Below are 22,566 nucleotides of genomic sequence, written 5' to 3'. Positions count from 1 at the left end.
ATTGAACAGGAGAAGAAAGAAAAGGGAGGAGCACCAGAGGGAGGTGATAGGCAGGCAAGGAGATAAAGTGAGAGAGGGAAAGGGGGATGGGGAATGGTGAAGGGGGGCATTACCGGAAGTTTGAGAAATTGATGTTCATGCCATTAGGCTGGAGGATACCCAGATGCAATATAAGGCTGTGTTCCTCCAACCTGAGTGTGGCTTCATCATGACAGTAGAAAAGGCCATAGATTGACATGTCAGTTGGGGAATGGGAAGTGGGATTAAAATGGGTGGCCACAGGGAATCATGCTTCTGGTGGACTGAACATAGGTGCTCGGTGAAGAGGTCTCCCAATCTACGTCAGGTCTCACTGATATAGAGGAGTCCATGGCCTCTTCAACTGTTGCGATGAGGTCACACTCAGGTTGGAGTAACAACACCTTATATTCTGTCTGGGTAGCCTCCAGCCTGATGGCATGAACATTGATTTCTTGAACTTCCGGGAATGCCCACATCCTTCACCTTTCCCTATCCCCTTGTCCCTCTTTTCTTGCCTGCCCATGGTCTCCCTCTGGTGCTCCTCCCACCTTTTATTTTTCCCATGGCCTTCTGTCTCCTCTTATCAGACTCTTCCTTCTCCAGCCCTGTATCTTTTTCACCCATCAACTTCTCAGCTCTTTATTTCATCCCTTCCCCTCCCAGTTTCATCTATCACCTTGTGTTTCTCTCTCCCCTCCCCCAAATACCTTTTAAATCTACTTCTCATCTTTTTTTCTCCAATCCTGTTGAAGGTTGTCGGATTGAAATGTTCACTGTGACTTTTTTTCTTTAGGCTGCGTGGTTTGCTGAGTTCCTCCAGCATTTTTTATGTTATTTTTTGGATTTCCAGCATTTGCAGATCATCTCTTGTTTGTGGTTGGACTATCTATGCCTCATCGTTTTCACACCTCTTTCAAGTCACCTCTCATCCTTCTTTGCACCGAAGAGAAAAGTCCTAACTTGCTCAACCTATCCCCATAAGACACGCTCTCTAATCCAGGCAGCCTCCTGGCAAATCTCCTCAGCACTCTCTAAATATTCCACCTCCTTAAGGTGACCAGAATTGAACACAATACTCTAAGTGTGCTCTAATCAAAGTTTTACAGAGTTGGAACACTTACCTCGTGGTTCCTGAAATCAAAAGGGAATAGATTTAGCAGGAACCTTAAAGGAATTTTTTTTTTACAGTGAGGGTGGTATGTGCATAGAATGAGCTGCGAGTGGAAGTGGTGGGGACAGCTACAATACCAGCATATAGAAGACACTTGGACAGGGGAACATGGATAGGAACAGTTTAGAATGATATGGGCCAAACATGGACAAAAAGACTTGTTCAGATGGGTGTCTTAGTTGGCAGGGTACAGATAGGCCAAATGGCCTGTTTCCACCTCTTTCAAACCCTGGGCCCTCCTTCACCCTCCACAGCTCCCAACAATGTGGACTTCCCAGCTGTGGGCAGACCAGTGTTTTCACTGTGACTTACACTGATGTTTGCTGCCCCTGTTAACTTTTCACCACTGTAGGCCATCCTGCCACTTTTAACATGTTTGCTCTGTTGGTGTCAAGGAGACACCAGCCCTTCATCCCATCTGTTCCATGCTAACCACCCAGTCCCCTCCTACACCTGGCCAATTTCTCACCACACTGTCTGTACTCTTCTGTGCATCGGCCTTGTAGTTCTCAAATCTTGTGTGAGTGCCTCCCCCACCCTCTCTGACAATATGATCCAGATCTCAAACCCCACCGCCCCCAGTTCCCCTAATCGTTCTATCTGGAAGCCTCTGAGGCGGGTTTGATTTCTGGGCCTGTACTCAGGGAATTCAGAAGAATGAAGGGGGATCTCATTGAAACTTTCCAAATACTGAAAGTCCTGGAGATGTAGAGGATGTTCCCTATAGTGGGGGAGTCTAGGACAAGAGGTCAGAGTCTCAGAATAAAGAGATGTCGCTTTAGAACAGAGATGAAGAGGAAATTTTTTTCAGCCAGATGGTGGAGAATCTGTAGGATTTGTTGTCAGGTATAGCTGTAGACGCCAAGTCACAGGGTGTAGTTAAGGCAGAGGTTGATAGGTTCTTGATCGGTAAGGGAGTTAAGGGAGAGAAGTCGGGAGAATGGGGCTGAGAAAAATCTGCTACGACTAAATTTGGAGTAGACTCTATAGGCCAAATGGCCTCACCTTTCTTCTGAATCTTATGGTTTAGACACCTCTACTGCAGGGGAAAGTTCCCTTCTCCCCACCCCATCTCTCCCTCTCAGTCAGTCTTGAACACCCCTATCAGATCCCCCCTCCACTCCAGAGAGAACAGACCAGGCCTCAAAACGGAGATCCCCATCCCAGGGGAATCTCCTCAGCATAGTCACCACCATCTCCTCGCCATAGTGGGGTGACCAGAACTGTATGAGTTCTGCAGCCACCTGACTGGAACTGTACAAATCTGTGGTGTAACCTCCCTACCCTCGGTTTATGAAGTGAAGTATCCCACTCACCTTCCTTAACTTACTCATCTGCACTGCCACCTCCAGGGAGTCAGGCCTGAGGTGCCCCTACTTCTCAGCAACGCAACACCCCCTCCCCGCCAACTTCCCTGGTCCCCGTTGTTCATGGTCTACATTGTGATCTGAACTAATGTCCTGAAGTTCATCACCTCACCATCATCGGGGTTACGTTGTCCATTGCCCCTTTCTAGGTGAATAGTCCAGCATGACCACACTGCTCACTGTCAACACCACCACCAGCTCACAGTGGGATCGGCCAACATGTATTATATAAACCACACAGTGGGTCAGGGGATATCTGCACAGTCATAGGGATGGCCGAGAGCTTCCAGCAGCTAAATGTTCTTTGTGTCTCCTCCAGTCTCTTGGATCTTTCAACTTATGGTGCTCTTAGGTTTGCCTTGGATGGGAGGGGTATGGAGAGAGAGGCAAAGAGAGGCAGACCAATTGAAATGGAGAAAGATGAAGAGGAAGAGAAAGACCAGTGAAGAGGTAGACAGGGAAGGGAAGATGGTTAGCCTTTCTGGGCAGAAAGGCACACCACCCTTTGGGCGGTGTACTTCATCCGTGCCCAGTTCCAGAGCGCCGCACTGCTTTAGAGTCGGGAGTGGGGGTGGGGGGGGGGGGTGGTGTGCGGTGTGACAGGGAGACCGAATGTTAAAGGAACAGTTCCCGTCACTCAGCCTCTCCCATCCTCCCCCATCCTCCAAAAAAGTTTCAACACTGTCCCAGAAGCATGATCGCAATTCCCGGTAATGTGCATTCCCCACTTTCGGTTTTCTCTGCATTACGCATGTTGAAACGCAGAAAAGCAGCGCTCCAGCCACATCCTGCAAACGGCGTTGGCTGGAGCGCAGTCCGGTGTCCCGGCAGGAAGCTGCCCCGACCCGTGAGGTGAGCGGTAGGACCGGGGGTATCCGGGAGTTGGGAGGACTCTCTGCAACACATTATGTCGCGCGGAGGATGGATTCCAGTGCTTGCGAAGGAGAGTAGATAAAGATAGCGTATTCTCTCTCTCTTTAAATATGTGTGTGTTTGTGTATATATATATATATATATATATATATAGAGAGAGAGAGAGAGAGAGAGAGAGAGAGAGAGAGAGAGTAAGAGAGATAAGAGAGATGTAGAGAGAGAGAGAGAGAGAGAGAGAGACGGAGAGATAGAGAGACAGAGATACAGAGAGAGAGATGCGGACATAGGACAGGGAAGATAGGAAGGAAATATACAGTGCAGATGGTGTGGGAGTGATAGGAGGGGGCGAGATGGAGTGGGGTCGATGTGGTGGGGATTTGAGAAAGAGAGCTGTTGATGTGTGTTGGGATTTTTGGTTAAGGGACCGTCCCATTATGGCTCCGGTCCCGGGACGGGGAACACGGCTGTGTATCGGTTGTCTCCGAGCTGGAGACTGTTGACATTGTCCCGCGAGGTGGTCCAGGATTGACAACGACATGTCCGAGGTCGGTTGGTATGTAGGAGGAGACCGAGCGGCAAGGAACGGCCGAGCACAGGGAAGGTGCGGGTTCACCACCTGAGACCTGGGTCCTGCGGAAATTGTGCAGGGTCGTGACCGGGGAGTAATGGGAGCCGGGAGCCTGCGGTCTGGCTCCGATTCTCCCGGACCCGTGTAGGCTGGTCCCTAGAATAATGTGTCAAGGTCCGAGGAAGCGTGGACCTGTAGAGTGAGTGAGGGAGGGCGTGTGTGGTGGTATCACCCTCCGCTGGTCTCTGTCCACCCCAACCTATTACTGGGACGCTTCAGCACCCACTTTCCATCCTCCAGACCCTTTACTCCGCCTCAGGCCCTCCCAATACAACCTCATCACTCATCCTCGATTCCTTTCCATCCCCTTCCCCTTAACATGACTCAAACCTACCCATCCCTGCACGCCAACCTCCCCTCCTTCCTCCCCGCCCCTTCCTCTTAAACCTACCCATCCCTGCTCACCAACATCCCCAACTCCCCACTCCCTCCCCCTCCTACCCCTCTCTCCCCTCATTCACCCTCCCTCCACTTCACCCCATCCTCCTCCTCTCCCACTCCCCTCCCTCCCACTGCCTCCTCATCCTCACCCCAAGCTCCCTTCCTCGCAGCCCCTCCCTCTCCGCTCCTCCACCCTCTCTCCCCCTTCCTCTCCAACACCTTTTCTCCACGCCTCCCTTACCAATGTCTTCTCCCCAACTCCCCCTCCCCTCCTCCCCACTCCACCTCCTCCATATCCTCGCTCCACTCTCCTCCCCCTCCCCTCCCTCCTCTCCTCCCTCTCCCCTCCCTCCTCTCCTCCCCCTCCCCTCCCTCCTCTCCTCCCCCTCCCCTCCCTCCTCTCCTCCCCCTCCCCTCCCTCCTCTCCTCCCCCTCCCTCCTCTCCTCCCCTCCCCTCCCTCCTCTCCTCTCCCCCTCCTCCCCTCTCCCCCTCCTCCCCTCTCCCCCTCCTCCCCATTCCCCTTCCCCTCTCCTCCCCATTCCTCCTCCCCTCCCCTCCCCTCCCTCCTCTCCTCCCCTCCCCTCCCTCCTCTCCTCTCCCCCTCCTCTCCTCTCCCCCTCCTCCCCTCTCCCCCTCCTCCCCATTCCCCCTCCTCCCCATTCCCCTTCCCCACCACTCCCTCCCGCTCCCTCCACTCATACCCCTTCCCCTCCTGCCCTCCTTCTCATCCTATTACTTCCCTCCTCTCCCACTCGCTCCTCCTCCCTTCCCTCCTCCATCCTCACTCCCAAACTCCCTCCTCCCAACCCCTCCCGCCCCTCCTCCCATCCTTGCCCCTCTCCTCCTCACACCCCTCCCCCTCCCCTACCAATCCCTCCTTCCCTACTTGCCCCTCCCCTCGTCCCACTCCACCCCTCCCTCCCCTCCCCCTCCCCCTCCCCCTCCCCTACCAATCCCTCCTTCCCTACTTGCCCCTCCCCTCCCCATCCTCCCCTACCAGTCCCCCTCCCTTCCTCCCACTCCTCCACTCCCACCGCCCCTCCCTCCACTCCTTCCTCTCTCCCCTCCCTCTCTCCACTCCTACCCCTCCCCTCCTACTCCTCCTTTCCCGCCCTCCCCTCTCCCCTTCCTTCCTCTCCCTCCTCCTCCCTCCCCTTCTCCCCCTCCCTCCATTCCTCTGCTCTCCCTCCCCCTCTCCTGCTCTCCCTCCCTTCCTCTCTCCTTCCTTCCTCCTCACACTTTCTTCTCCTCCTATCCCTCCCTCCTCCTCTCTTCCTCTCCTCTCCCTTCCACCCTCCCCACACCTCTCCCTTCCCCTCTGGCCTTCCTTCCATCCTTTCCTCCTTCCTCATCTCCTTACCTCCCTCCCATCCTCCCTCCCTTTCCTACACCCTCTTCTCCCTCTCCTCTATCCCTCCCTCCTCTTCTCTTCCCTCCTGTCCCCCTCACCCCTCCTCCCCTCCCCTTTCCCCTCCCCTTTCCCCTCCCCTCCCCCTTCTCCCCTTCCCCTCCCCTCCCCCTTCTCCCCTTCCCCTCCCCCCTTTTCCCCTCCCCTCCCTCCCTCTTTTCCCTCCCCTTCTCCCCTCCCCCTTTCCCCCTCCCCTTCTCCCCTTTCTTTTCCCCTGCCCCTCCCCTTCACCTCCCCTCCCCTTCTCCCCTCCACCGCTCCCTCCCCCACTTTCCCCTCACCCTCACTCTTCCACCCCTCCCCTTATCCCTCCTCTTCCCTTCCCCTTACCCCTCTCTTCCCTTCATACCCCTCTTGTTCCCTTCACTCTTCTCTCTCCTCCTTTTCTCTCCCCTTCCCCCTCTTTCCTACCCTCCACAATCTTCTTCCCTTCCCTTCCTGATTCTTCTCCTTCCCCTTCTCTTCCATCTCCTCCCTCCCATTTCCTCCCCTTACCTCCCCTCCTCTCCCCTCTTCTTCCCTCCCCTTCTTCCCTCCCACTCCTTTTTCCCCCTTCCTCTTCCCCTTCCTCTCCCATCCTCTTCCCTCCCCTCCTCTTCCCTCCCTTCCTCTTCACTCCCCCTCCTCTTTCTTCTGCTCTCTCTTTCCCTCTCTCTCCTCCCCTTACCTTTCCTTGTTTTGTGCTCTCCCACCCCTTCTTCCTCAACCCTTTCCCCTTTCATCTCCCTCCCTTCCTTCCCATTCCCCTGCCCTCTGCTTCTCCCTTGCCTCCTCTTGCACTACCACCTTCCTCTTCCAACACTCTCCCTGCCCTTTCCCCTCTCCTTCCACCCCCTCCTGTCTCCACCTCCCTCCCTCCCTCCCCTCCATTCCTTCCTCAGCTCTCTCGCTCCTGCCATGATGGACCCATTCACACAGGCTGACTTTGACATTTTGCAGAAAGCAGAGAGACCAGGCAGATGGGGATTCAAGACAACTTGCGAGCCGGACTGTTGGATCCGCACATTGACCTATGGATTTGAGAACAGCAGCCGCCTTCATTGTCTGCTTCACCCTGTTGTATCTGGGTAAGGACAGAGCTGCATCAGCACACCCATCCTTGGAGCCCTCCCTGTTTTTTTAACCCCCTCAAAACTCTACAGACCTCCAGAGTTCTGTAAGCTCTTCCAGCCTCGTATCTCTTTGAACCCCAGTGACCTCTAAACCCTTCCCTCAGATCCCTACACAAACTGTCTCTTTGAGGCCTCCATCACCTACAGCTCTCTCAGTCTTTATAAAACCTTCTGAACCCTCCACCCCTCTGTGTCTCTGTAATCCGTTCCAGCTGATACAGCCCTCCCTCTCTCTAAGACATCCTACATCCCTTGTTGTCTCTGTCACCCTCTCCAGCCGCTACACGTCTGTAGAAAACCCTCCAGCCCTCACACCTCTCCCTTTCTTTGTAATCCTCTCCAGCCGATATAACCCCCCCTCTCTCTATGACATCCTCTAGACCCTACATCCCCCCCCATCCCCCTCAGTCAAATACACCCCTGCCCATTCTTGTGACCCCCATGTGTGGGAAGTGTTTGAAGATCACAGGCAGCTGTGGGAAGGCTACTGACTCTACCCAGTTATGCCGGTGCTGGACAAATCAGGCTTCTAAATGTTCTGGGAGTGACGTATTGTCTCATTTCTCCCATTGATTCAATAGACCAAACAATTTGTTCTCATCAATGAGTTATGGGTGAGATTTTGGGTTACTTGGAGGCACATGATAAAATAGGCCAAAATCAGCACTGTTTTCTTCAGGAGAAACCTTGCTTGATAAAACTGTTGGAATTCTTTGAGGAAATAATGTCTAGTGAGGCTTCATGGGTAGAACTGAGGAGTGAGAACGGTACAGCCATGGTAATCGCAGTATATTATAGACCACCCAACAGTTTGTGGGATTTAAAGGAGCAAATTTGCAGAGCGATTGTAGACTATTTCAAGAAAGATAAGATTGCTATAGTAGGTGATTTTAAGTTTTCATATATTGACTGATACTTCCATACTGTAAAAGGTCTGGATGGGATTGACAGTACCTCCAGTTGAACTTTGTGTGTTTTCCCCCTAGCTGTCAGTCTGTGGTTTTGTATTGCCATGTGCTCCTGTCCCTGCTCCTGCTCTACTCCGGCCCCTGTATTACTGAGTATTCAGTCTCTCATCTGCTTCTCATTATTACCTGTATTGCAGTCACCTGTGTCTCATTGTGCTCCACCTATCATCTGCCTCTCTGTGTATTGCTCAGTGTATTTCAGTCCTGTGTTTTCACCTTTTTTTTTGTCAGATTGTGGCAGTCAATTTTCCTGAGCCTTTCCAGTGTTTGTATCTGTGCTCTGTCTGTCTGAATACTGCCTCTACCTGATTCTGGTTTTTTGGATTTCTCTGGATGTTTTGATCTCTGCCTGAACTTTGATGCTGACTTTGCTCACACCTCGGGATTTGTTGCTCAATTAATATCACTGTGTGCACAGTACTGGGTCTGTGATTGGATCCCTGCTCCAGTGTCCTGACAGGGATAGAGTTTGTCAAATGTGATCAGGAAAGTTTCCTTCAGCAATACACATTTGACTTGAGAGAGTGTGATACTAGATTTCCTATTAGGGCAGGTGATAAAGGTCTGTGTAAGGGAACACTTTGCATCTACTGATCATGATGCCCTTAGTTTCATGGTAATTATGGACAAGGGTAAGTATTGCCCTCTGGTGGAGATTCTAAGTTGGAGAAAGGCCAATTTTGTTGGTATCAGAAAGGATCTGGCAAGTGTGGTTTGGGACAGATTGTTCTCTGACAAAGCTGTACTTTGTATGTGTGAGGTCTTCAAAGGTGAAATTCTGAGAGTACAGATTTTGCATGTTCCTGTCAGAATAAAAGACAAGGATAACATGTTTATGGAATCTTGGTTTTCAAGAGAGTTTGAGACCATGGATAAGAAAAAGGAAGTGTATAGCAGGTACAGGCAGGCAGGAATACATGCGATGTATAAAAAATACAACAGAACATTTAAGAAGGAAAGGAGAGCTAAAAGAAGATGAGGTTGCTCTAGCAGACAAGGTGAAGGAGAGTCTAGGGTCTTCTACAGATATGTGAAGAGAAAATGGATAACAAGGGACAACATTGGTTCACTGGAAGATTAGAAATCTATACGTGGAGCTGTACAGATGAGGGAGATTGAATAAAGTAATAGAAAAGTGCAGCACAGAAACAGGCTCTTCAGCCCATCTAGTCCATGCTGAACCATTTAAACTGCATATTCAGTCAATCTGCACCTTTGCAAAAGGGATTCGCCTGGCACCTTAGTGCAAAGCTATTTGCCTTCCACCCCTCCCCCAATGACCCTCTTGTACGTGACTCTAGGCCAGTACAGAGGTGGATGGGGGGTGACACTGCAGTGCCCTTGGGAATGGCCACTGGTGCAGGGTATTTAAGGAAGTACAGCCATATGCTGGACCAGACATCCCCGCCCAAATCCCCAAAGTGAATTGGGCCATAAGAAATAGGATCAGAATTAAACCATTCAGCCCATTGAATCTACCCTGACATTTGATCATGGCTGATTTATTATTTCTCTCAACCATATTCTCCTGCCTTCTCTCTGTAACCTTTGACACACTAATTAATCAAGGACCTATCGACCTCAGCTTTAAGTATACCCAGTGACTTCGCCTCCACAGTTAACTGTGGCAATGAATTCTACAGATTTTGGGTAAAGAAAAATCTTCCTCATCTCTGTCCAGAGGAATGTCCTTGTATTCTGATGTTGTGCCCTCTGGACCTAGACTCCCCTATTATAGAAACCATCCACCCCACATCCACACTATCTAGGCCTTTCAATATTTGGTAGTTTTCAATGAAAACCCCTTTCATTCTTCTGTACGCCAGCAAGTACAGGCATCCTGTGGCAGGGGTCCCTGGGTTCTACATGTGCCCTTCAAATCTGGGCTTCTGCTGATGGGGCACAAGGGTGTTTTGGATGGTTCAGTTGTAGATAGCTGGCATTTGTTGCTTGATGAAAGGATCAAAGAGGGTATCTCTCAGTGGGGACCAACCCAAAATTAGAGTTCAGATTCCCATTACATTTTCCCCTTTCATCTTGTATCTAGTTGTAGACTCTTCTCCCTCTAGGGAGAAAGCTGACACTAATCCTACACCTAATCTGTTCCAGCACATCCACGTCCGTACCAACACCCACCCACCTACTCCACTTTCTACCTCTCACCTATACACCATGGGGGACAATTTACAGTGGCTGATTTACCCACTGACCCCACATGTCATTTAGATGTGGGACGGAACTGGAGACCGTGAGGAAAGCTCACAGGGTCTCAGCAAGAAGGCACCAACTCCACACACACACACACACACACACACACACACACACACACGCAGACTCACAGATACACTCACTCACATAGAGACACATATACAGACACAAACACAGGTGCATAGTCACGTGCACGTGTGCGCACACGTACACACACACACTGATTCATAAAGTCACATACTAATGCACACGCAAACATGCAAAAACATACATTACTCACAGACATGTACACATTGAACCGCACAGACTTATAGAGAGACACACACGCGCGCACACACACACCAGGTATGTGTGTATGCAGAAGCGGGTCGAACTGAGGTCTCTGGGGCTGGGAGACAGCAGTTCTACCCCCTGCCGCAGTGGGATTGACCTGAACCTGGGTCATGCCCGTGTACAATGATGTTCTATTGCAGGAAGTCAAGTGAAGGTTCCTTAGTAGGACCCACAGAACCGGTCCATCTGGTCCACCTACACCTCACCACTCCCTCTTCCCATCTCTCGGCACCCACACTTCTCTTCACTTCGTCTGTTCCTGTGGGGGTCCAGGAAGTCCAGCTGTGTTGTGGGGAAGGCTCTGGGGTGGAGTGCACTGGGACCAGCTGACTGTTCCTGATGTCTGTCTGTTGCAGCCCCAAGCTATTGCCTGGAGGTGAGGCTGAGCGAGGAACTGGTGTGGGGACTGGTGGGCCAGGCGGTGGAGCTGAAGGCCGAGTACCAGCTCGGGGTCTCTGAGCGCCTGCACAGCATCACGTGGCGGGTGGATAAGGACTATCCCACGCGGATCCTGCAGTACATTGCCAGTAGGAACACCACCCTCCCCTCTGCACCATACCAGCACCGCGTCCAATTCAACAGCACCACCGGCTCCCTCTGCATAGCTCGCTTCACCGAGAGCGACCACGGCCTCTACCACATCACCGTCACTGCCGTGGATGGCACCGAGGTCAAGGCACAGGCACGCGTGGCTGTGTACGGTGGGTCAACTCGAGGGGAGGGGAGGGGGAAGGGGATGGGAGAGAGAGGAAAAGGGAGGGTCAGTGGAAAGAGGGGAAGAGGAGGGTCAAGGGAACACAGAAAAGGGGAGTGCAGAGGGAGAAGGAGAGAGAGGGTGAGTGAGGGAGGGGGGACAGTGTGAGTGGGAGAGGGAGGAGAAGGGAGGAGTCTTGGGGAGGGAAGGTTAGGGGGAGAAAGGGAAGGGCAATGGGATGGGTGGAGGGGAGGCAAGGGTGTGGAAGAAGGAGATGGGTAGTGGGAACAGGGGGAAGGGAAGGGGAAAGAGGACAGTAAGAAGGAGGAGAAGGGAGGGTGAGGAAGTTGGGAGGGATAGAGGGAGTTAGAGGGTAGGGAGTCAGGGAGTAGGGCAGGGTTAAGAGAGGGGGAGTTGGACTGGGAAAGGGACAGTGCCAGAGGGAGAGCGAGCAGGAGAAGAGGGAGGGAGAGTCAAGAGGGTGAGGGGAGAGGAAGGGTTAGAGGCTGCTCCATATGAGGGCAAGTAAGAATGAGGATGAAAGGGAGATGAATGGGGAGGAAGGGGGGAGGAAGAAGGAGGGAAGGGATCCTCTTCAACCATGAGGAAGAGAGTCTCCCAGAGGGAGAGAGAGTGATGGGGCCATTTGTTGGTGAAGGTGAGATTGTGTTAGGGTCCCATCGAGTGGGAGAGAGGAGACGGGTGGAAGTGAAGGGAGGGAGATGAGTGGCCCCATGAGGAAGAGGAGGGAGAGGGTAAGGCACAAGGTGAGGGAGAGGTCTGGCCATATATAATGGATGGAGTACTGGGAAGGAGCTTCACCTTCCTCACCCTTGGAGTGTGTGATGGGACAGTGTAGAGATGGTCTCACTCTGTGTCTGACCCAGGCAGTGTGTGATGGGGCTACATGAAGAGAGCTTCTCTCTGTAGACTCATGGGAGTAGGGTTTTTCAGTCATAATTCTGGACTCTCGGTGACACGCCATTCCCACATGGAATGCCTGTGATGATCTGGGATTTCTCATGGATGGGACAGTGGTGGGAGCTGGCAGGCTTGAGGAGGTCTGACCCTTGTCTCTTCTTTTTTCAGAGCCAGTTTCAGGGATCATCGTTTCCCTGTCCCCCAACAGGACGTCCCCTCAGCAGAACGTGACACTCAAATGCTCGGTGGTGGCAGGGAGCAAGCTGCAGTTTGCCTGGTCCAAAGATGGCCAGAACATTACGGCAAGGGGCTGGGTGGTGCAGTGGGACATGGGCCAGGACCTGGTGCTGCCTGAGCTGGGCTGGGAGGACTGTGGTACCTACACCTGTAAGGTCTGGAACACAATAAACTGGCAAAGCCTCAGCCTCAACCTGACAGGTAGGAAGGTCACCTGTCTCTCTCTCTCTCTCTCTCTCCCTCCCTCTCTCTCTCTCTCTCTCCCTCTCTCTCTCTCTCTCTCTCTCTCCCTCTCTCTCTCTCTCACTGTCTGTCTGCGCATGTCCCCTCTGTCGCCCTGTTTCACACATCTACCCTGTCTTGCTGTAACCCCCTTTCATCTTTTACACCCTCCCGTCTCTGTAACCCCTTCTGGCCCCTACATCCCTCCCCAGCTCTGTGATTCCTCCCCGTCTCCGTAATTCACCCCACCTCTCCCGATCTGCGAGACCCCTTCTGGCCTCTACATCCCTCCCTAGCTCTGTGACCCTATCCAGTCCCTACAACCTTCCCCATCTCCGTGATCCCCTTCGGCCCCTACACCCAATGTTTCCTCTGACAATTTTTTAGAACTGTGCGGACCAGCCATTTCTTTGAGCAGGAAGATTTTTTATATGGCCTGAAAACTGCATTACATCTTCAATGTTTGTAATATGCATACTATGATTATTTAGAATAAAAATTGAAAAATCACATATTTTTGATTTTATTTATGAATTGACGGATAAAATGAAATACAATACAGCAAAGAAAATCTTTCACATTTTGTAAACTTTGTCTGGCTGCGTCCAGTTCCAGCTGCGTGGCAACAAAGGATATGTACACGGGAGCATTTCAATTGCTGCGTGGCCACGTACTTGCACAGATCAGAGGGAACAATGTCAAACCCCTCCCCATCTCTGTGACACCCTCTGGCTCCAACACCTCACCTGTCTGTTGGTGTGTATGTCTGTGTCTAGCTGTGTGTCTGTCTGTCACTGTGTAAGTGTGTGTCTGTATGGATGTGTCTGTATCTGTGTAAGTAAGTGTGCCTGTATCTCTATCTGTGTAAGTGTGTCTGCCTGTGTCTCTATCTGTGCGAGTATGTGAGACTGTGGGAACTATCTGTCCCCAGTGACCCAACTGACTGCTGTACATCTGCTTCCTGCAGCCTCCTCTGATGTGCCAGCGTGTCAGACCCAGGACGTGCCAGAGCGGCTCCGGTTCCTGCTCCTCAGTCCGGTCCTCCTGTGTTTCCTGCTGGGGGTTGTTCTGCTGTTCTTTTCCGTTGGAGGTGAGCTCCCACTAACCTGGTGTTCTGGGAAATGTTCCCAGGTGTGGGCAGGAGGCAGACTCCATTCTTGTGCACAGGACCCCTGATGTGATGTCCCGGTCTGGTCTCTCTGTTTCAGGAAGGATGGACCTGTCACAGAGGGAGGGAGGGAGAAGGTTCACTGGCTGGATTCCCGGGACATTTTCTCATTCCGTGAGAAGAGGGCAGGATTTCCTGCAGTTAGAATCACAATTTGGAAACAGGCCCTTTGGCCAACCAGTACGTGCCGACCATGATTTTCATCTAAGCCAGTCCCATCTAACTACGTTTGGCCCATATCCCCCTAAACCTTTCCTATCCATGTACCTGTTCACGTACCTTGTAAATGTCCCAAAGTCCCTGCGGCTCATTCCACATTCACCCTCTGGTCCTCAATACGTCTCCGCCCTCTTCGCTCCACTTGTGCCTTCCAGCTCTTCGTTTCTCAACCCCGGGAAGAATGACGGCAATCATTACCCAGTCTATGTCCCTGATGGTTTTACACACCTGTAAAAGGTCAGCCCCTCTCAGTCTCCTATATTCTAGGGAATAAAATCCCAACCCACTTCACCTTTCTCCATATCTCAGTCCCACGAGTCCTGCCAACATCCTTACAGAGAAACACAGCATTAAACACTCTTCCCAGTTCTATAACCTTTTTCCTGTAGAACGATGATTCAATATTAACACAATATTCCAAGTATGGGCTCACCACTTTGTACAATTCCATTATAATGTCCCAATTCCTGTACTCAGAGCCCTGACTGATAAAGGCTAGTATGCCAATCGCCACCTTCACCTCCTTGTCTACCTATGATGCCACATTCAGGGACCCATACCCATAATCCTGGGTACTTCTCTTCCACAACACTCCCCAGGGCCTCACCAGTTTGGAACAGGATCTCATTTAAATAGAAAAAAATTAAATAAGATGGGAGGAGGGGTTTCCATTTGCTGGGCAGTCTAGGACCATGGGTCCCGATTACAGAATGAGAGATCGGTAATTTGGGATGAAAATGTGGAGTGATATCATTACCCAGAGGCAATTACCTCATGGTCATGGAGCTCACTGGTTGATGTTGATGGGTTGAAGGGTATTAAGGAGTCCAGAGGCAGGGTGGAGAAGAGGTATCAAAGAACAATCAGAAGCTTGATGACTGGGACAACAGGCTCCAGGTGCTGAATGGCCTGTTAAATTTTTTGTCCTTGAAATGGAACTTAAAGCATAGACCATAGAATGCAGAACCTGTGAACTGGGAACATAGAGTATACACGCCATAGACCATATAGAGCATATCGACCACAGAGCCTCGACCATAGAGCATATACACTTTAGAGACGAACCTAGAGCATAGAGCTTAGGGCTTAGAGAATAGAACATAGACCATAGAGCATATAGAGACTCGAGAATAGACCACAGAGTCTAGAGCATAGAGTATAGAGGTTAGAACATAGAGCATAGAGTATAGAGGCTAGGGGCATAGAGCCTAGACCATATATAGTATTGATTATAAACCATAGAGCATATAGTGCATAGACCATAAACCCTAGAGCATGGAACCTAGAGCATCGAGAATATATAGCATAGACCATATAGGGCATATAGACCATGCAGCCTAGAGCATAGAGCGTAGAGCCTCGAGCCTAGAACATTGGATGTAGGACGTAGAGTATAGACCAGATACTTGCCTTTGGCTGATACTGTTGTGCCTAAGTAGTTAAATTACTAAAGCTCTGCATGTACAGGTTCCATATCCCGCTAATCTCTGCACAGTCATATGTTTGCCAAAGAGCCTCCTAATCACCTCTACCATATCTGCCTCCACCAGCACACCTGACAACACATTATAGGTGGAAAAAATGTTGCCCACACATCTTGTTTCAACTCCCCCTGCCCCCTCACCTTAAATGCATGCCCTCTGGTATTTGATATTTCAACCCTGTGGAGAAGGTACCATCTGGCCCTACACAAAAGGGAGTGATGAATGGGACTCTTTCCAGAAGCCATGGGTTCAACCAGCAGAAGATCATTGATAGGTGTCAGTGGTAATCTCACACACAGAGCCCCACTCCAGGGTGCTGCTTGTTACACAGAGCTCCTGAGGTCACCGTGAACTGCTGTGTGGAGGATGCCTCAGCTGGCACTCTTCTCTGCTCTGAAGCACCTGGACCACAGCAGGCCGCTGTTTATCGATTACAATTCAGCATTCAACACCATCACCCCCTCAGTACTAATCAACTAGCTTCAAAATCAGGGCTTCTGTACCTCCCTCTGCAACTAGATCCTCACTGAGAGACTTCAGTCAGCGCAGATCGTAAATAACATCTCCTCCTTGTAGTCAATCATCACTGATGCACCTCAAGGATGCATGGTTAGTTCACCGCTGTACTCTCTCTACACCCACGATGGTGTGGCCAGGCACAGCTCAAACAATGTGGCAATGACCCTACAGTTGTTGGCAGAAGTTCAAAGAGGCAATGAAGAGGTGTATAGAAATGAGATAAATCAGCTGGTTGAGTGGTGTCAGACCAAGAACCTTACGCTCAACATCAATAAGACCAAGCAATTGATTGTGGACTTCAGGAAGGGAAAGTCAAGAGAACACACTTCGGTCCGCATCGAGAGGTCAGCGGTACAAAGTGTGAGCAGCTTCAAATTTCTGGGCATCACCATCTCAGAGGATGTATCCTGGGCCCAACAGATTGATGCAATTATGGAAAGTGCACATCAGTGGTTCTACTTCATGAAGAGATTACAGGAGATTTGATATATCACCAGAGACTCCAGCATATTTCTACAGATGTATCTTGAGGAATATTCTGACTGGTTGCTTCACCGCCTGATATGTAAGGCGATCACAAGAGACTACAGAGGGTTGTAGACTCAGCCAGCTCATTACGGGCTCCGCTCCCCACCGTCACGGGCATCTTCAAGAGGAGGCACCGATTAGTCAGGGCACTCACCATCCGGGTGTGCCCTTGTCTCGTTACTCCATCAGGGAGGAGTGAGAGGAGCCTGATTCTTGCACTCTGCCATCAGAATTCCGAGTAGTCCATGAACACTACCTCTTTAACAATATTTATTTATTTTTGTAACATAGTAATATTTATGTATTTGCACAGTACTGCTGCTAAGCCCCAGAATTAATATCAATGTCTGTGGTAATAAACCTGATTCTGATGAGGAAGCAGAGAGAATGGTGAGCGATGTACTGGAATGGGAAGAATGATTGGGATGGAGCAAGCGAAGGGGGGAGGGTGGCGGGAGCTGAGAACGGTATAGCAGAATTGCATATTGATCACAGAACGATACTGTATAGGAGCAGGCGCTTTAGCCAACGACATCTGTGCTGACCACAATTCCAGGCTAAGTTAAATCTTCTCACCCTGTACATGGTTCATATCCGTCCATTCCTTGTACCTCAATGTGCTTGTCTAACAGCCTCTTAGGTGTCTCACTTGCCGCACTACCACCACATATCGCACATTCTGGGCATCCACCACCCTCTGTGTAAAACAAAAACTTGCCCCACGTATCTCCGTGGAACTTTCTCCTCTCATCTTAAATCCACACCCTTTGTGTTGATATTTTGACCTTATGGGGATGGGGAGGGGAGATACTGGCTGGCACCATATCTGTGTCTCTTATAATATTATAACCACTCGCCCCCCCCAACCAAATCAGGTCTCCCCTCAGCTTCCTCCATTCCATAGAGAGGAAAAAAAAATCAGGTTTCCCCAACCTCTCCAAGCTCATGCCCTCTAATCTAGGCAACATCCTGCATCTTTTCGGCAGATTCCACATCGATCCAGTAATGGGGCACCAGAACTGAATGCAATAGTCCTAACCTAAGCAGAGTTTCAGAAAGCTGCAACGTAACTACCCGACTCTTGCACTCGGTAACTCACTGACTCAACTGGCAGGGTAGTCTTGGACCATAAGGCATAGACTCTGAATAGAAGGGCATTCCTTTAGGACAGAGATAATGAGGAATTTCCTTGGCCAGAGGGTGATGAAGTCATGGCTTCAGATGGCTGTGGCGGACAAGACGTTATTGATACTTAAAGCAGAAGTTGATAGTTACTTAATTATTAAAGGCATCAAAGGTTACAGGGAGAAGGCAAGAGAATGGGGATTGAGAGGGAAAATAAATCAACTATGTTCAGATTGAGGAACAGACTTGATTAGCTGAAATGATCTTATGGTGCTCCTCTGTCTTAAAGTCTTCAGGCTAATAAAGGCAAGCATTATCATTCTATCCACCCCTGAAGCAACTTTCAGGGAGTTATGGACTAGTATCCCTCCGTACCTTAACATATTAATGTTCCTGCCTTTAATTATGTACTGTCCCTTGATATTTGATCTCCCAAAGTGTAACACAACACACTTAGCTAGGTTAGAACATCTACCATTTTTCCGCCCTTATTTGTAACTGTTCTATATCCCACTGTATCCTTCTACACTAACCACATCACCACCTATTCTTGTATTGTTTGCAAACTGATAACCCACCCATTTACATCAACATCAGGGTCACTGATATATCTCGCCCCCACGCCACAGGTTCTAGTAGATTGGCTAGTCATAGACCTAATAGGTCCTAATGGCCTCTACCCTCTGTCCACCATGGGTAAGCAAGATAGGCCAGAGGAAGTAGCAGACCTGGGTGACTGGGACAACAGGCTGAATAGGCTGGAAAGTCCTGTAGCTGCCTTTACTGCTGTACTGCGAGGTAGTTGGGCTGGATGGTGGGGCAGTGGGCATGATGGCATGGAGTCTGAAACTCTCCCCTTGTCCCTCTCTCTGGCAGTTGGGAAGAAGGCGCTTCAGAAGGCAAGGATGAAGATATAGAGCTTTGAGACACCAGCTGTGATCCCTTTCCTCCTGAACCTGTCATGGCTGCCCTTCTCCTTGTTCCCACCATGCTCCAGGACCAGCAGCGTTCCATGGGGCTTGGAGAGATTCCAGGGAGAATGGAGCTTTACTGACTCATGGTACTCGTTGCCTTAAGGACATTACTTGACTTATTTATTCCAAGGCATGAACGCTTCGACGACTTCAGGGTAACAGGGCATGTGCCATGCATGTTTGGGAGGTTTGGACCTAAACAGAGATGGTGAGCATTGCATGACCCATCTGCAGAAGCAGGAAGCATGGCTCTGTCAGGTCCCACCATCTTGTCACCTAACGTCACCGTACTGGGGATCACCACTGACAAGAAACTCCACTGGAGCAGCCACATAGACATCAAGGTCATGGACTGTGAATCTTGTGGATTTTGACTCTCCTTCCTGCACCTGAAGTCTTACTCCCAACTCCCTACCCGCCCAGTTAGGAATGTGATGGAACATGTTTAATTCCCTAGTGGTTATAGTCAATTCTCCATCTACAAGAGTGTAATGGGGCACTTCCCTAGTCCATGCACACAACATCCGCCACATTTCCCAGATCTACAGAGCAGAAGGTAGGAGGATGTTGGGACGCAGTTAATCCACACACTCAACATTTGCCACATTAGCTCCATCTAAAGGTCATGAGTGTGACAGGATACTGGGTGGAAATAATCCCTTCTCCCATTGACAGGGCAGGAGTTCGGGAGTGTGACGGGACACTTCCCACTTCCCTGGATGAAGATAGTCCAATTCCCCAACCACAGGGCAGGAGTTGGGAGTGTGGCGGGACACGCCCCACTTCCCTGGCTCCAACACTTCTCTCTGGTTGCCAGAGGCAGCCACACCTGAAGCTCAAAGAGAATGGTAGGAACCGCCCTGTCTGTGCTGAAAGCTGGCAGTGGGAAAGGAGCCCTGCTTGGCTCCTCCTTGTCTGCCAGGCTCCTGCCTGGGGCCAGTTTGTGATAGCTGCCTGCATGCATCAGTGCTTGTGGTTCAGGCTGATGGTATGTTAGCGAAATACCAACGAGATTGAAGTGGGGTCACCAGAGACAGCAGAAAATAGGACTCAGGTGGGGTGGGGGGGGGGAAGCACATGTGACCTGCCTGAGGAGTTCAGGTGGGGCAGTGTGTGGGAAGGAAGCAAGAGGCTTCCAGCATCTCATGTCAGGACCCTGAATCAGGGCTGAGATCAGAACTGGGTTCCATATCCACCATCCCCATCTCAGAGTGGTGGGAAGGAAGTTGGGGGGATTGAGCAGTCAAGGAGCCATGCAGCGCAGGTGCAGGCCATTCAGCCCACTGAGTTCCCTGCTATCTCACTGAATCTCACCCCATTCCATTCTTCCCTCCTCCTTCCCCTCCAGAGTTCACCCCATACTGTTGGTGAAACTCAGTGCGTCGGGCAGTATCTGAGGAGGGAAGAGTGGACAGCAGCCTTCTCCTGGAATGAAAGTCAGGGTTTCATCTGTCCACTCCAACCTCCCTGGATGCTGCCCAACCTGCTGAGATCCCCCAGCACAGTGGGGGTTGTTCCAGGTTTTCAGATTCAGAATCAGAACCATCACATGTAGATCAAAACATCCAGAGGCCTGTGTTGTTTGTGCATCCAGCAGCACAACTGAAGGGCGTGCTGGGGAACAGCCTTCAAGTGTCACTGCGCTTCCTGGTGCCAACATAACATGCCCACGATGTTCAGCAGAACAGCACAAGCTGCAACAACGACACAAAAGCCATCTCAAAACTGAACAACAGCAACGTCCTCTCCTCCCTCCCTCCCACATGCACACACAGACAGGCCTGCAATCCGAGGACAGGCTGCCTCCAGAAATCCAACCTCCAGTCCTTGGCTGAGACTGAAAAACATCGACTTTCTGACCTCCAGGTTCACTGACTTCGACTTTCACCCTTCAGCTATCACACCAAACGCTTGTTGATCACAGGACTTCGATCTGGGGGCCTCAAACTCTGGACTCTCATGGGTCTCCATGTCCTTGTCTTACTGGCGTGGGGTTTATACCTGTCCCAGACTCACAAATTCACAGACATTAGTTCACTGACTTCTGGACATGCTGACGCAGGGCCTCGATGTCCAGGTGCCCAACTTCTGTCCTTGCCCTTTGGACTTGCTGCACTCGGGACTTTGACTTTTAGCTTTTGGGCTCACAGACTTGCAGGCATTAATTCTCTGACTTCTGGACGCACTGACATTTGGGCTTTAACCTTTGGTATTGGTCCCAGCACTCGCAGATTATGGGATTCTGACAGCATGGCCCCACTGGCAAGGAGAGGCCATTCAGCCCACTGGATCAATTCCCATCCCTGCATTTGCTCTTCTCTCTCACTTCTGCCACCCCTCAGACACAGATTACTTTTGGGTGGGGTGATGTGGAATGGAAATGGGATTAATCCACCCAGCCCACTTGTGGCAGAGGGGGCAGAAAGGGTTGGGGAAGGTGAGTCAATGTGTGAGGAATAATGGGATAGTCGCAGGCCTGGTAGATGGAGGTGGAGGAGTTGACTGCCTGGTCAGTGCTTTCCACTGGCTGAGATTGGTCACTGTTCTATGCAGTCTGAGTAGGGCCAACTGACACACAGTAAGATCCCATGGGCCAGAAGTGGGAGCAGGAGGTTCTCAGTGCAAGGACGTCCCAGATGGAGGCTGGCAACAGGAGGATTGAGTGTTGGGGAGGAACATAACTCCTTTAGATCTCAGGGCATGGAATATCTGTATGAGTGCTCCCTCCTGATCACTCCTTCCCTCTCACTGTCCCTTCCCCCTCAAAGCCCCTCCGTCCTCACTGCCTCCCTTTCCTCACTGCCACTCACTCCTCATTGCTTCACCCTACTCACTAGCTCTCCCTTTTCACTGCCTCATCCTTGAGACTGCCACACCTCCTCACTTACCTTCCTCCTCAACATCCCTCCCTACTCGTCATGCCGCCTTCCTCAACTTCCCTAATCACTTTCCCTCTCCTCCCTTCTAATGGCCCCTCAACCCTCCCCATCCCTCCCACAGCCCCCATCTCCTCAGCAATCTCCTCCATCCCACTGCTCCTCAATGGCCCTCCGTCCTCAATGGCCCTTCCTTCACGAGCACCTTCTTTCCTCAGTGCCTCTCTGTCCTCAGCAGCTGTCCCTCCTCACTGCCTCCCCCCACATCTCTGTGAGTCAGTCTGGGTGGGGGCTGTGTTTGCTGACTCTTCGAGTCAGGTGGAGGGAGGCCTGGAAAAAGGACATTGAGATAGCTTGTTTTGTACATGTCATCAGGCATTAACTTTGCATTGTTAAATTGTTGATCCTGCACTTTAACTGCTCCTTGTGTATGCCATTGTAAGTTATAAGCCATATATATATTTCAGATATCTTTATTGTATGTTTAATCTGTATAGGTATACTAAATCTGTAATAAATATGCATTGAGCCAAATGTTTATTCATAAACCCTCTGTGTAGACATTTGAAAAAGCACGAGCACCAAAAATAAGGTGGACCGTCACAGTTTTCTCCCCAAGGTAGGGGAGTCTAAAACAGGAGGGTATAGTCCTACTCACTCAGATCTAGGAAGGATGTTAATGTTTTTTACACAGAGTATATGGAATGCATTGCCAAGCGACGGTGGTAGAGGTGGATACAATAGGGTCTTTTAAGAGACTCTCAGATAAGTACATTTAGCTTAGAAAGATAGAGGGAAATTGTAGGCAGTTTCTAGAGTAGGTCACATGGTCAGCACAACATTGTGGGCTGAAGGGCCTGTAATGTGCTGTAGATTTCTATGTTCTATGTTCAATGTTAGTAATCTGGAGGGGGCTCGGCAAGGCTTGGGACTGGAGGATTTGAGTTATAAGGAGAGACTGGTCAAAATGGGACTGTTTTCCCTGGGGCGACAGAGGCTGAGGTTTATAAAACCATGAGGGCTGTGAATACGATGGATGGTCACAGTCTTTTCCCCAGGGTAGGGGAAGTCTAAAACTAGAGGGCACATTTTAAGGTAGGAGGGGAAATATTTAAAAGAGACCTGAGG

The 22,566-nt window shown here is 50.6% G+C and overlaps 1 protein-coding gene across 1 annotated transcript; it reads left to right on the top strand.

The window, feature by feature from the left end:
* Nucleotides 1-3,264: 3,264 nt before the first annotated feature.
* On the top strand, nt 3,265-21,952 carry LOC134350220 (HEPACAM family member 2-like). The gene is made up of 6 exons (XM_063055221.1): nt 3,265-3,411; nt 6,790-6,917; nt 10,828-11,172; nt 12,255-12,524; nt 13,513-13,635; nt 18,465-21,952. The coding sequence occupies exons 2-6, from the start codon at nt 6,863-6,865 to the stop codon at nt 18,503-18,505; spliced, it is 834 nt and encodes a 277-aa protein (XP_062911291.1). The 5' UTR covers nt 3,265-3,411; nt 6,790-6,862; the 3' UTR covers nt 18,506-21,952.
* The last annotated feature ends 614 nt before the right edge of the window (nt 21,953-22,566 follow it).

The sequence above is a fragment of the Mobula hypostoma genome, chromosome 8 (genome assembly GCF_963921235.1).
Source record: "Mobula hypostoma chromosome 8, sMobHyp1.1, whole genome shotgun sequence".
Classification (NCBI taxonomy): Eukaryota; Metazoa; Chordata; class Chondrichthyes; order Myliobatiformes; family Myliobatidae; genus Mobula; species Mobula hypostoma.
Note: the sequence above shows the minus strand (reverse complement) of the source record. Positions and strands in the feature narration are given on the sequence as shown.

Bases quoted from the DNA above. Each gene is read 5' to 3' on its own strand.
- LOC134350220 (XM_063055221.1), top strand. From the start codon at position 6,863: ATGGATTTGAGAACAGCAGCCGCCTTCATTGTCTGCTTCACCCTGTTG. The intron at 6,918-10,827 runs GTAAGGACAGAG...TGTCTGTTGCAG, and splicing joins CTTCACCCTGTTGTATCTGG to CCCCAAGCTATTGCCTGGAG. The intron at 11,173-12,254 runs GTGGGTCAACTC...TTCTTTTTTCAG, and splicing joins GGCACGCGTGGCTGTGTACG to AGCCAGTTTCAGGGATCATC.